Source organism: Struthio camelus, chromosome 11 (assembly GCF_040807025.1).
Source record: "Struthio camelus isolate bStrCam1 chromosome 11, bStrCam1.hap1, whole genome shotgun sequence".
Lineage (NCBI taxonomy): Eukaryota > Metazoa > Chordata > Aves > Struthioniformes > Struthionidae > Struthio > Struthio camelus.
In genome coordinates, this window is record NC_090952.1 from 26,306,467 (window position 1) to 26,321,701 (window position 15,235).

Sequence of the window (15,235 nt, forward strand, 5' to 3'; positions counted from 1 at the left end):
CATTACTTTTGCCATTCCTATTATCTTGTTTTTTATCTATGAAAACAGAATTTCTGACTTGAATTTTTTTGATAAACTCTTGAGAGTTCAATATGTCTAATGCAGTGATATGGAGGAGTATAGTACTTAACGCTTTGTTTGAGCAGTTGGGGGAAAAAGTGTTGATTTAGATTAACGTTTGTTCTTTTCAGTTTGAAATGCTTACTGGTACACTACCATTTCAAGGTAAAGATCGAAATGAAACTATGAATATGATACTGAAGTAAGTATATTTTCTTACTTTTTAGAAAGTCAGAAAAATGTAATTTTAAACATGTTTTAAGTTTGTTGCAACTTGTGCTGGAGCGCATTAAGACTAGGACAGAAACAAAAAAGTCAAAAACTCCCCCCACAAGTCAGGTTTGGATCCCAGATCATGGAAATACTGCTGACTATCTACAGGAATTTAGTCATAAAGTGTTAAACTTGTACCTTTTCCCTGTAGGTGTATAATAAAGATAAAAACAGTACAGTGGATTAGAAAAGCATTATATACCGCTTTACTTTCTTCCTGCTGTTCCAGCATACGTTATTTTGGAAGCGGCAGTTAGTCATGTGTTGCTTAGTGTATATATGGAGAGTGTGCTTATGTGTTCACACTTTCCATATTCAATTACCTCCGTTAAGACACAAGCTGTCTAACGAGACAAACTGGGTATGCTGGTGATTAGTAGGAGAAGTCGTTTGGCAAACAGGTACTGGTCTTTATTTGTGCTTTAGATCACACACCGAGCCTTGGGCCTTTTGAGGGGGTGGTATCTGGGGAAGGAGATAAGCTCTATTCTTAACAACATCAGGCAATTTGAACTTACCAGGAAGGCGAGTTTGTAGTGATGTTACTTGTGAAAGATGGATTATGTCGCAGCCTCGCTTTTTGAGCTCTAAGGGGTGTTAGAGTTCTGCACGTGAATTCCTGGCTTTAGTGTAATTTTTTCATAAAATAAATTTGGTAAAGTTCACCAGGAACAGCTTTTACTAAAGACCTACTTATTGAGGCTCTTTCGTCAGGAGGAACCTCAGGGACTAATAAAAATGGAAGGTTTGGGGGATTTGGTGAGTCTATTCTGGACTTGATTGTGGTAAAAGTACTTTAACTCACAGATGTTCTGAAGACAGCTTTGGAAATACAATTTTTTAATTGGAAAACTACTCATGTATAAATGTGGAACTGAAAAGCTAACAAGTTAAAAAGTGTATACTGTCCAAGACTTTGGAACGGATTCTTGATGGATCAAATTGTGCAGTTTAAGTGACATAGACCACTTTTAGGAAAATACGTTTCTTTGACTGCTTCTGTTTTTCCATAGAGCAAAACTTGGAATGCCTCAGTTCCTCAGCCCTGAGGCACAAAGTCTTCTGAGGATGTTGTTTAAAAGGAACCCATCAAATAGATTAGGTTGGTTAACTTATTTGCATCTTTGAAATAAAAACATGTTGACTGAATTTATTGTTTAGAGAAAATAGCTGCTGGAAACTCTGAAGCTCCAGTGTTGGTGGTCAGTAAGACCTGACTTTAGATACCGTTTGTTTGTAGCTTAGATCATGACTTTCTGGATTTGGCTGATGAAAGATTACTTTTGTGGGCCAGTGACTCTTCCGTGTGCTGGATGCAGAATTCTGCAGAGCCTTACTTAAACTTCAGGTTAAGCAGCTGAAATTCTTCTCTAAAAGGATTTTTAAATGCATTCTTTTTGTCTTGTAAACTGCTTGGATTTTCAGAAAATGGAATTCATTGAACTTCTCTCCACTCGATTTGAGTGTACTGCATGCACTTAATATGTTTAATTACATGCTCATCATAGCCCCAGTTTTCAACTGAGCTGTTAACATCTCTCAGCAGGGAGATGGATGCCAGTGTCAGCAAAACAATGCTGTGACTCTGAGCTTCTTGCGCTTTTTGCCTCCCTGGCGAGGCATACACTGAAGTATTTTATATCCTTGGAATATTTCTGTTTTTACAGTTACCCTGAATAACTGTCTATGCGATTTAAAAAAAAAAAAAAACATGAAAAAGTTTAATTTTTAGTGCAGTCGTTCACAGACTGTAGCCAGAAGTGTGTTAAATTCAGTATTTTCGTTGTTTAGGAGCTGGTTCAGATGGAGTTGAAGAAATCAAGAGACATCCTTTTTTTTCTACTGTTGACTGGAATGTAAGTAAAGAATGATGTGAATGATAGAACTGTTCTATGTTGGAGCATATAGGGATTTGTATCTGAATAGGGCACAACAAGCTCCACAGCAATGCTGTGTGTTATGTTCCCTCTTGTACTATAATGTTACTCAGCTTTTTGAGCTGTAGTGCTTGTGATATAGGAGTATTAAAGCAATTGTAAATTGTGCATTTACTTTTTAAATAATCAGAGTTGCAACATTGTCTGTTAGAATCCTTGCATTCAGGAAAGGATGCTGTCCTTCCCAGTGTGCATCAGTCTGCAAGAAACAGGTTCTCTTTGAATAAGTGTCCATCTAGTATGAGTAAGTCTTGCCCTGCCATGCAGGGCACAAAAACTCACTGTGACTATGATTCTCTTGGACTTCTCTGTAGCGAGCCATAGCATATTCCTGTCTCGTCAGTCATAGTCTATCAGCAGTTAATTATTGACTCTGGTGCTCTAAGATGAGCAGGAGTCTAAGTCTATGCTTGCTTGTTTACATTTGTAACAAGCATCTTGGTGCTTTTCCTCTGTGGTTCTCCAAGCTTTTGAGATGTGTTGCTCAGAAACATCCACAAAACCAAGATACTCTATATCAAGTGCACTCTGAAAACTGTTTGCTATAATGCCTACAAAAAACCCCCAGACGGAATGAATAGGATGTTGCTGTGCTGACATGACTGCCTACAGCGCTAACCCATATTGTACTTAACTGTTTCTTTAAATGCTATTGTCTTTATCCTCCTCTTTATTTCTTATGTTTACTTCTGAGAAGGGGGACTTCTCTAACTTGTGCTTATATAGCATTAACAGATTCCTCATTCCAGTAGAGTATTAAGTAATAGGAAAATTTTACTATTTTATGTAGGTATTTTTAGTAAAAGAAGACTGTGTTAATATGCTTGCAGATTATTCACTGATTCTAGGGGACTGAATTTGAAATAAATATTAACAGGAAAATTTAAAGGCTTTATACTTTTAACACTGACTTTTATTTTCCTGTATTTGACAGTGCTTTGTATTTAATTAGCTATGGTAGTGTCAGTGATTGCTTCCATATTTTATCTCATTACTTCTTTGAAATGAATTCATGTCCCTCTTTGATTTTTTTTTTTTTAGGATTGAGATGTGTTGCTTGTTCTTGTGCAGGGAGATTAAATAAAAAGTACAGTAAGAAAGAGGTCAGGCTGAGAGAAGTACTAAGAAAATGTTCCCCAAATGCCCTGAACTTTACCTAGGGTTTTCATGATGTTATTTGACAGGAGATTTTCTCTTTCTAAACTATAAATGGGACTTGTGTGCTGATACCTCTTAGGCAAAGCATTCTTCTAAAGTACATTGGGTAAAGGGGCGGGGGGGGGGGGGAAGAAGAGGAGCGATTGTTCATCTTCCCCCTCCCTCTCCCCACCTCTGAGTAGATTAGGAAAACACTGGAATAGAGTTTTGAGAATTGGTGGGACTGGTTTCTCACAGAATAGAAGGGTAAAGATTGTATTTCGTATCTTCCCCTTGGGGTGAACTTGTCAGGATGCTGACAACTCTCCTAAATAGCAGTGACCCAGGTCTGAAATGATGACAAAAAGGTAAGGTCCACAATAGCTGTTCCATGTTTTTTGTAGTAAGCTGAAGGTGAGCTGGTGAGGGCTCTGATAAGTGGCAGCCTGTTACAGCAATTTAAAAAGTATAGATCTGTTACATCAGGCAGATTCAGAAAGGAAAAAGTGCCATATGTTGACTTGCTTGGTAACATTTCCTTTGATTTGAAATGCTAAATAAAGGTACATAAAAATAAGTCCTTTTTTACATACGTGTTTGCGTGTCTTCTACTCGCTGTATATTAAAATAGTTTTCTGAAGTAGCAGATAACGTAACAACGACATTTCAATTGCCTTTAGCTTGGCAAAGTTTCACTGCCGATGAAAGCTTCATTTACTTTTTGTTATGACTTTGTCCTCCTCCTTCAGAAACTATTCAGAAGAGAAATTCAACCCCCATTTAAACCTGCTTCTGGAAAACCAGAAGATACCTTTTGTTTTGATCCAGAATTCACAGCAAAAACACCAAAAGGTAATTGTACATATTCTGGTTATGAATTGATGAGGTTCATGGATAGAGAGGTTTAATTTTTGTTTGTTTGGTATCTGTGGATTGACATGCAAAATTAGAATGGTTGATGTTTGAATTTTATATGAAATTAAAGATGAAATATATAAACTTAAGGCCACCTTAACAGAGGTTACTGTGACATTTATCACAATATATTTTTTTCTACTTCTTTATTTCTTTCTTTCTTTTAAGTATGGCTTCCCTACATGCAATAGCAAGGGAAGTAAAGCACAAGTCCAATTCTGCTACACAGAGAATAGGTTTAATCTTAATTTTGTCTTAATTTGTGCAGGCTTCCCTTTTATTGTCAATCCCTAGTAGAATTTGTTGAATGGGAATCTCAAGTATTAACTTCCCTTTTGTCTGCATGATTCCTTTGTGGTATTTCATCTCTCTTTATAGTTACCAATGCCTACTCTTTGTAGGCCCCAAAGAGGAAACCTGTTACGCTTTTTCCTCTTCCTTCTGAAGAACAGAATTGCAGCAAACACAACTTTTTTCCTTTGTATTGCACTATGTGGGTGAGATATGAAGAAATCCAGAAACAGGCAGCCAGTGAAAAAGATCAAGCTTGCCAAAAGGAAGAAGCCACTGATTCAATTTGAAGAAAGACCTTGCAACAGATTTCCAGTACTTTGCAGGAGAGTGTTCCCCTCAGCGGGTTCCTGTTCTTTGTTTCCTAATGGAGTAGGATGTCCTGCTAAACTTCTGTTCACCAAAAAAAATAAAAATACATATAACTGGAATATAATTTCTAGTTATGATCTAAAGTTAGGCATGTGCTAATAGTTTTTCAGTGCAGCGCTTCTGGAGAAAATCCATTTAATACTAAAAGTAAACTAAGCTTGATTGCAACAGTGATGATTATTCAGGATCACTATTCCTCTGAAAATGACTAGCTCTAAATAACTTCCTTGAGCCTACTCATTATTATTGTTAAAATTAAATCCTAAATTAACATTATAATAGAACATTTTTCATTGAGCTCTTCCTCCACCCACTAGGCATGCTGAATTTAACTTTACTGTTGAAAAGGCAGGAGGGGTGTTGATGTAAAAGTAGAGAAGGAAGGGAAAGGGGAAGCGTAGCAGTGTCACCTGTGTTGGTTTGATCAGTTGACCTGTTGGGTCAATTGCAAAGGTGTATCAAATGGCTTCAAATAAGTTTCAAAATTTATCTTTGAAATATCCTTTTTAGAGATTACTGCAATATGAAAATGTCCCAGTAACTGAACTTGTAACAAAGACACAGTAAGCAATAAATGTTAACACCTCTAAGTTCACTGCAGGTTTTCTTTTGTGCTGCCTTTGCTGCTGCATCAGACATTTAAAACTAGGTATCGTGTTTGTTTGGAGAGCGTTTATAATTCACGTTCTGATAGAGTACACAATTACCAAATGTGCTTATTTACGCTCTGAAATTTCAAACAGTGACTTCAGAGGTGTATGTAAGATAATCTGGGGAAAACATGGCTCTAATTTTTCAGTAATATTAATTGAATATGCTTGTATTACCTCTCTTCTGCCATACCTGCACTTTACATCACTGAAGCTGAAATTTCTAGTTAGCAAAACTTGTGGGCGCCCTTCTTTGTTATGGCGTTCTTCAACGTTAGGCTATGATCTTTAGTTCTTTCTCATAAATGATGTTTGTGCTTCAATGAATGTGTTCCTTAAAACATTTATTCATACCTTAACTTCTTTAGTGTTTTGAAGTCTTAAATGAAATGCAGGAATTCTTATTTTGTGTATGATATTGAAAAAGAGAAGCCAGAAAGGTGGCTGAAGAGACATCTTATTCAATATCTAATTTTGTTTTTTGTTTGCCTGCCTTCCCTCGAAATGTTGCTTTGAACATACCTGTTGTAAATGTTTTAAAAAAAAAAAAAAAATTATGCTGGGATGCAATCAGTTCATGCTAATCAAATGTGTATGCAACTAGATTCTCCAGGAGTCCCGCCTAGCGCAAATGCACATCAGCTCTTCAAAGGATTTAGTTTTGTTGCAACTACTACTGTAGAAGATCATAAAATCTCACCACTCACGAATATACTACCAATAGTACAGGTAAAACTTATTTTTTGGTAAACTCTTTTGAAATGCCAAAGATCAACCAATATTTAGTTTTCTGTCTTGTTGTGAAGACCATTATGTGTATTGTTAAAATCGTTTCACAGGATGTTTTTATTCCAGTTTTAAAAAGACTTTTCTATTTTTCTGTAGGCAGAATTCAAAAGAAAAAACGTGGGCAAGCAGAAGAAACTTTTGCTGCTGGAAATAGTAATATGGCAGAGTTTTGTTGCTTTAGTTGACAGCTTGTTTTTTTTTTTTTTTTAAGCAACTTCATGGAAACAGCGCACAGTTTACTGATGTATATGAACTGAAGGAAGATATTGGTGTTGGTTCCTATTCCGTTTGCAAGCGATGTATACACATAGCTACGAATATGGAGTTTGCAGTAAAGGTACTTGAAATAAATTTTATTTTGGCACTTTTGAAATTATTATGCAGTAGATTAATAAATTTTAAAAAATGCACTAATTTTCAGTTATTGTAGCTGCTTATATGCTGTAAGAAATGAAAAACGTGGTTTTCTTCATTCATTGAAATTGTGTATTGTCTTCCATAGTCGCTCTTTTTGCGAGTGAACTTCTGTCACTGAAGAACTTTGTGTCAACTATAGGAAGCGTTCTGGCTTCGAATTTATAAGCTTGAAGCCTGGAAGTATAGTACAATGCTGAGCACCCCTGAAGTAAAATAAGTGAGATCTATGAGGGTGGAATTGGGCTGCGGGGAAGCAGTGACACTTCAGACAGTCCAGTGAATCTCCTTGTCCTTTGGAGCAGCAGACTGCATTAACGATGCAGGCTTAACTGATAAGATAAAGCAAGAATTGAATAAAATGGTATGGTGTGAAGTCAGTAGATGAATTAGTCATGATTAGTAAGAAGAGGTGATGTCTTGAAATTTTTGATTCTCTTGCTGAAGTGAGAATAGAAATAAAAAATTATTTTTCTTCATGAAATAGACTTTGCTTAGCCAAGATTTTTCCTGTTACTATATTTCACAGATAATTGATAAAAGTAAGAGGGATCCCTCAGAAGAAATCGAGATTTTGATGCGTTATGGACAACATCCAAATATTATCACTTTAAAAGATGTACGTACCTGTTTTACTCCACCACCTCTTTTTATACAGTCGTCAGTCTAAATACAGAAGTAGAGCAGTGGATTGGGGTTGCAAGTTTCACTTTCTTAGTAAAACAAATTGGGAGAACACTGCACATAGTAATGTATTGGGTGTTTCAAAATATACCGTTATCTTGATGTTAATCTTTTCTGAAGGTTATTTTAATCTTCCTAAGCTTCCCTGCTCCAACCTTCCCCATAGCCCCACCCCCACAAAAAGGGAGGAAGAAAATGAGACTAGGAAACCACATTTTGCCCTGTGTTGAAGCCAAGCTGCAGAAGGCTTTCAGGGGGACCAGTGGAGGAAAATTCTGTGACTGACTACTTTTCTAAGGCTTTCTTTGTCTACCCTGCTCTTGCAGGAGTTCTTTTGTCACTTTGGGGTTTGAAATTCAGATCTTGTTTGTTGTGCTCGTTCTGAAGGCTTGTAAGCATCTGGAAAAGTAGTAGAATGATGCACTGAAAAAAAATTAATGAACTTGGAGTGAGAAATGATGTAATTCTTAGATGTCATATTTCTTCTTTCAAATGCTACTAGCTAATGTATTGGTAATCTGATGCTGAACAAGCAGTCACATATTGTCATGTATATGCAAAGTGCCAGCAGCTAAAAATAGTCTGTGGAGGGGAAGAGGCAGAGGGAGTAATAGAACTAGTCTCCTCTTTCAATAGAAGTTCCTAGACTGCAGAAATTGAATTCTGACTCAATGATTCAGTAACCTATTATCTCAGCATCTCACAGAATGACATAAAAGCTTTTTTATATTTCATGCTTTGAGACCCCTCAATTGCAGAATTAAATTTGACAGCGCCTAGTGTTTGTGCTTTGTGTTCGTGTAAGGGAATAGGTCAACAATCTAGTCTGTAGTTTTTGTACTTTTCAGGATGTATAATTATAGGGGATCTGGATGAATATATGTGTGTGTGTGTGTGTATATATATATATATGCTTGTTAAATTTCCTCAGGTGTATGATGATGGTAGATTCATATACCTTGTCACTGAATTGATGAAAGGAGGAGAGCTGCTTGATCGAATTCTCAGGCAGAAGTTTTTCTCCGAACGAGAGGCTAGCGCTGTATTATATACTATTACTAAGACCGTGGACTACCTGCACTGCCAAGGAGTGAGTGTTTTCTTTTATGACCTGATTGCATTCACAGTTCTTAAAATAAACACATAACAAAAAGCATTTGCTATAGTTAGCTTATTTTTAAGGCAGAAGAGATTTGTGAGTATTTTAAAACACAGGTGGATGACATAACCCATCCTGTTATTCTGGCAACCGTTTCAGCTCTACTTTTACAGTTTATGAAACTGCAGATATTTGTTCTGCTTGTGTGGACGTTGCTTATGTTTGTTCCAGATGCATTGTAAGCCAGTGGACTTTTTTTCTTTAATGAGATTGCTTAGAATGGAGTTCCTGTCTTTACTTGGAAGAAAAAGTGATGCAACTGTGTAGAACAGTTAATAAGTATAGTAAACTAGAGTAGTTTTTATGAATTGTAAAATATGTATAAACATATATACAAGCAGCTTTGAAATGACAGACGTTAACATTTTTCTTTGTTTAAAGGTAGTGCATCGGGACCTTAAACCTAGTAATATTTTATATACGGATGATTCAAATAACGCTGATTCTATCAGGATTTGTGATTTTGGATTTGCAAAACAACTTCGAGGAGAAAATGGACTACTTCTGACTCCTTGCTACACTGCAAACTTTGTGGCACCAGAGGTATCTTAAGCTGTCATGTGTTTTCTCTATTCTGTTTTTGATGCATCAAGTAATTAAACTTTAGCACTGTTTTAAAAAAAAAAAAAAAAAAAAAAAACCTCTGCTAGTTTTCCTTAAATACGTTAAAAACGGACTGGTGCATGTGTTTATAATAAACCTGCTTTAAGAACAGCAAAATCTACCTTTAAAAATAAGATGCAAGCCTACTGAGAAACTTAAGAGATCATGTTTTGGGAACGCAAAATACTGTCGATAGTTGCTGCAACCCATATATTCAGCAACAGATGATCAAACCTCTGAAACTATCCTGATGTTGACTTCTCCTTCCTTAAGTTGCCTGTGTAGAGGTAGGGGTGTTTTTATAGATGAGAACTTCAACAGCTCTTTGTTTTATAGGTTCTCATGCGACAGGGGTATGATGCTGCTTGTGACATATGGAGCTTGGGTGTTCTTCTTTACACAATGTTGGCAGGGTGAGAAATATTTCTTTTTTCCACGTGTTTATGTAAAATTCCAGCATGCTGCATGAATCCATGTGTTTTATTAAAATTATAAGATACTGCATCGCTGATTTGGATGTGGAATGACACTCTGAGGTGGAAGAGGAACCTGTGAGTTTATAAGTGTAGGCATATACTAGGCTTATCTACCATGTAAGTTCAAGGCCTCTCTCTCCTATGATACATGACCAGGGAATGTCAAAGCCTTTCCCCAGTCTAGGGAAGAGAACTTACTCTGTGAAAATATGCAGTGGTTTTCTTCTTTCTTCTTCTGCTTCTTGTTCTCCCCGTCCCAGTTCCCCTGTAGTCCGCCGCCTTGTATCTCCTTCCACAGGCTTGACCTGTGACCCTCTTACAGGAACCACTGAACTGTAACCTCTGAACATCCAGTCCTTGGTCATCCACTGAAGCTCTAAGAAACTCTCACTAATCACTGTGAAGTACTTACAGAATACATACCTTTATCAGTCTTCCACTAAATTCTGTTTTGTCCAACAAAAATGAACAGACCTTTTGTCTTATAGATAAATGCTATTTGTCTTGTCACTTCCTGATCATATTGTACTTTTCCATGTAAAATCACCATCACCGCTAGTTTTGCCATGAAAATGCAGTTTTCTGCATGATTCATCTCCAGGCATGCAGATGTGAGGCAGTATACTGCCTGCACACTTGAGAAACCTTTTGTTCAGTCAGTAATGTATGACGAGTCAAAAGTATGGGGGAGAGATGGTCCAGCATGTATTCAGCTCTTTCCTTTTTGTTCCCTGTTAAGTTCATCAGCTGAAGTACTAGAATTAAACTAGTTGGAATGGTTCCTAAACCTTTGCTGATTGTTATGATTGATCTTTGTTTTATGCAGAGCTTTCAAAGTGCTAAGATACAATGCACTGAGCTTTATTATTGCTGTCATGGTAATTTGAAATCTAAAGGGTCTTACAATGTAACTGCTTAATGTGAGTAAGGTTGTTTTTTCTTTTCTTTTTTTTTTCAATAGTTAGTTTGGACTTGGTACTAGCCTATGACCACAGACGATACCAAGGCATCATAACACTTCTGGCATTGTTAAAAGATGTATTTAAGTCCTTAAGATAGGTTTTCAGATTTGCTAATTTAATTCTTTTGTGTTCTTTACAGTAGGTTTTGTAGAAAACTTACAGGAACTTACAGGAAATCCTGTAAGCTATTAGAAGCCTCCAAAACCAACAACCTTGTGGTTTATGCCTCTCAAACTCGCTTAAGAAAAAAACTAACCAGAATATTTTCTTCTATTTTTTTCCCAAATCAGACATGCATTTGCATGCCTGTTGTGCTCATTCTCTAATTAAATGCATATGCATGCGTGTAACCTCAAACACTAAATTACTCCAACTTTATTAGGCCATTTTGTTAGGGTACTCTTCTAGGTTTGTAGTACTTGATATACTCTGGCAATCTCGCATAACTTTTGTTTATAAATCGCTTCCAATTATTAGATAGTCTGCAGTGGTTAGAATGCATTATTATAATATTGTTAACCTAAAACATCTTTTTAGTTTGCACTTCCAGTTTATTCTGTCTGTATAACCGCAATTATGGAAAAAAATAGTTTCAAAGATGAAAAGCTAATATAACAAGTATTAATATAGTACGTAGTGTTTTTCTGTCAGCAGTGGGATATCTAGGTAGAATGATTTATGAGTTTTTTACCTGTTTCTTGTTTCTTATTTTGTATAACGTGTATTTCTTTTTTTTCTTTCCTCTTCTTTTTTAATAGCTATACTCCATTTGCCAATGGTCCTAATGATACTCCTGAGGAGATTCTGGTACGGATAGGCAGTGGAAAATTCTCTTTAAGTGGAGGCAACTGGGATACTGTTTCAGATGCAGCAAAGGTGTAAATGTATTCTTTTTCCCTTCCCCTTTTTTTGTAGAATTCAAATGAGCATGTAGCTAACTTTATAAAATAGCCTCGTCTAATACAGCTGTTTACTATTTATTATCTGCAAGCTTCATTGCAGTAAGGGTAATTTAGTCCAACCTCCTGTTCAGAGCAGGGTCAGCTGTGAGATCACAGCTGCTCAGGACTTTATCGAGTTTGATTTTGAAAGCCTTCAAGGATGGAGCCTGTGCAAACTGTCTGGGCAGCCTTTTCCTATGCTTGACTGTCCTAATGGTGAAAAAGACTTTTCCTAATTTCATGCTGTAACTTCTCTGCTTCAGTTTGTGTCCTGTCTCTAGTGCTTTGACCACGCTGGCTAAAGGAAGATAATTGCTTCCCTCGGTCTACTTGCTGTGCTTCAGCCCAGGATGCTGCCAGCTGCCTTTGATGGCAGGGCAAACTGCTAGCTCAAGTTCAGCTCGCTGCCTACCAAGACATCCTTTTCAGCAAAGCTGCTCCCCAGCCAGTCAGTCCCCAGCCTGTATTTTGGCAAAGCTTTTCCCCCTTCCCGAGTGCAGGACTCTGCACTTGTCCTTGTTGAATTTCATAAGGCTTCTTTTGGTCCATTCCTGCAGCCTGTCTAGGTCCCTTTGAATGACAGCCTTGCCTTTGAATGTATCAGCTACTCCCCTCTAGTTTGATGTCACCTGCAAACTTGATGAGAGTGCACTCTGTTGCCTCCTGCAGGCCAATGATCAAGACTTCAAATAGGATAGGTGCCAGTGTAGGCCTTTCTGTTCATTAGTATTTTTTTAATGCGTTGTTTTTACTGGACAAAGGCCAGGTGTTTGTGGGGTTCCTTACAAATCCTGTCAGTGGATGACATATTTTTACAGTTTGTTAGGACTAATAGCTAACCAGTTTTCCATTAAATACGTGAATTTTTTTGTAGTACAGTTTTTATAAATGCTAAAGCACTAAATTCAGGTGCTTTACAGTATGTCTACTGGTGCTATTACTTTCAGCAAATAGACTAGTACTTTAACAACCAAATATATTCAGACTTTTTGCCAAAAATTTGATCAGCATGGTTATGCTGCTGTCTTTTTATTTAAAGACTGCATCACGCATCAGTTACTGCGTGTGTTCTGGGTTTTATGTTGGTCTGGTCTGTAGGTATCTTAGTCACTGGTTTTACCTTTTATATATATTGAGATTAATATTAAATCTTTTCCTGATCCTTTGGAACTGCAGAATTTGTTCATTTCAATTCCAGGGGTTCAGAATACTTGCTGGCTGATTCTGTCTTGGTGCAAATACTTAATTTCTGGGTATTTATGAATGCTTAACTTTTACGTAACAGAAAGGGGACATTTGGTCGGCTTGTCCACTTTTTGTTTTCCTTCAAGCTATTCCTGTTTCTCTTCTGTGCCCTTCCCATACAGCTCTCCTTCTGACTAACTTTGAAATGAATAGCTTATTACTAATGCTTCCAAACAGGCAACAATAAGTATTCATTTCTGTTTGGTTTTAATCTTCGTATAGCTTCTTGAAGGAAAAAATCTTCAATTGTATATCACCATATGTGAATTAGATTTGTACTATATAAGCATAAGACATGAAGTGTAGACGAGGGTTGTGGAGGGGTGTTTGCAAGTAATAACTTTCTTTCGTAAAATCTTTCTGCTGGATGTTAATAATTAGGATTTCTAGCCTGGCATCATGTTAGATGGTATCAGTTTTTTTAGAGATGGTATCAATTATAAACAAACTGAAATATGAAACACAAACAATAGTAAGTCTCTTTACAATAAAGGCTTGCTCTGTTAAACTGATTAAATAGTACAACACATTGTTTTCAGGCTTCTGCAGTGTCAAGGCACAGAATGAACCACTTTATCTGTTGATTTTGTGTGTGTGTTTGCATTGTGTTAATCCCTGCCACATAGGCTATTTTTTCATTGTTGACCGTAATTCATGCTTTAAAATTTGAGGTAAGATTATTTTAACTGAATAATATGTGTATTTTCCACTTTTATCTAGGACTTGTTATCACATATGCTTCATGTAGATCCCCATCAGAGGTATACAGCAGAGCAAGTATTAAAACATTCATGGATAGCCTGTAGGGATCAGTTGCCTCATTATCAGCTAAACAGGCAAGATGCACCACATCTAGTAAAGGTAAAACAACCCAGCTCTCTTTCCCCTGTGCCCTCCTCTTGCTACTTAGAAATTTAGTTTGCAGTTGTGGAAAGATACCCTCTCTGCCCTCCCCTGCCCCGACTCTAGTAACTAGCATTGCCAAATTACCGTTCTGATCTCAGTTGGGTGTAATATTGTTCTTCACTTTCTGCCTGAAGCTGTAAATATGGATTAATGAGGGAGGGAGATGTTGCAAAGAGTGCTTATATAGCACTAGGACATTTCCGTTAAGGGATGCATCTGTTTTAATGTAATTACTTTGTGTGAAGTTGTCCTTTATGTGGTTGCATTGATGCCAGAGGATTAATAGGCTGATGTTCACTTCCTTGTAATGCAGGGGAAAAAATATGAAATATATATGCTTATCTAACAAACTATTTCCTTGTGTGAAGAAGTTGCTTTTGCCTTAACTTTGTGGGATTGGAGCCTTACCTAGGTTGTGAAGAAAAGTGCAAGTAGTATGGATAGTAGCTGTTCTTCTTGAAGTTCCTCCAGCTTATTTATGTTCAAATTCCTTGATGCTTTCTAATGCCAGAATAGCCAACTGGTGCTGCCAAAAACGCTTCTCTGACGCAAAAGATTGCGTTGCGTTCTCTTGGATGCAGCCGTGAACAGAGCGATCGGTGCATTTGCAGTCTCTCTAGTCAATATTGTGACTAATAAGAACGAAGATTAATCACAGCTCAAACGTTGGCTGTTTTTCATTAATTCCTCCCTAAATATAATTTACTTTGTTTAAATTTGTTTCTAGGTCCTCCCAGTCACAGGCAATGGATAAGGAGATAACTCAACATGCAGTGAATTGAGTCACATTCAGAATTACAGGCAGAACTCATTTATTGAAATTAGTTTTCTGTTCACTTGTAAATGTATACTCATTTAAGTTATGTAAGCTGATAAATTTTCAGGGAACGTTCCCCCCCCCGCTATGTTGAAGGGAAAAGATTTTACTGTTTTTTTTCTGTTTTCAAAGAGTAAAGTAGCTTAGGCCATATGAGAACCTGTTAAGAAAGTTACCCAAAACTGAGAGTTCTATAGATCTCCAGGTGTTCATATTCAAGAAATTATTTAGGATTTGAGTCTAATGACCATGTTTTGATGATCATGTTTTCCTCACATTGATTTCTTCAGTTTTATTGGATTCAGAAACGAGGACCTGTTATAGCTAATCTTAATTCTGTCATGCTGATAAGTCAGGACCTGAATGTCCAGTGAAGTGGCTGATTTTGATAAATTGATGCTAAGATTGTTTAGAAGATAGTAATTCTCACCCACATTAAAAGGTTACTGCTCCATCTAGGGTATGTGAAAGAAATATAGAGGGAATAAAAAGGAATGTCAGACACCCATGCTTAGAGACCAGAAGGATTCAGCAATGAATGTTCTTTCAAAACAAATCTTAGAAAAAATTTCTAACCTGTTAAGTTCTGTGTTTTCTCTTAGAG

General features: G+C 36.9%; 1 protein-coding gene across 4 annotated transcripts in view; it reads left to right on the forward strand.

Annotated features, from left to right (window-relative positions):
• LOC104152347 (ribosomal protein S6 kinase alpha-6) overlaps window positions 1-15,235 on the forward strand; it is a 51,504-nt gene that overhangs the window by 30,280 nt on the left and 5,989 nt on the right. For all 4 annotated transcript variants that reach the window (XM_068956844.1, XM_068956842.1, XM_068956845.1 and 1 more), the window contains 12 exons: window positions 192-262; window positions 1,347-1,435; window positions 2,125-2,189; window positions 4,157-4,259; window positions 6,240-6,364; window positions 6,636-6,761; window positions 7,368-7,457; window positions 8,454-8,612; window positions 9,063-9,224; window positions 9,621-9,697; window positions 11,481-11,598; window positions 13,629-13,769. In XM_068956844.1, the coding sequence (XP_068812945.1) occupies window positions 192-262; window positions 1,347-1,435; window positions 2,125-2,189; window positions 4,157-4,259; window positions 6,240-6,364; window positions 6,636-6,761; window positions 7,368-7,457; window positions 8,454-8,612; window positions 9,063-9,224; window positions 9,621-9,697; window positions 11,481-11,598; window positions 13,629-13,769 (1,326 nt within the window). The remainder of the gene's footprint in view (window positions 1-191; window positions 263-1,346; window positions 1,436-2,124; window positions 2,190-4,156; window positions 4,260-6,239; window positions 6,365-6,635; window positions 6,762-7,367; window positions 7,458-8,453; window positions 8,613-9,062; window positions 9,225-9,620; window positions 9,698-11,480; window positions 11,599-13,628; window positions 13,770-15,235) is intronic.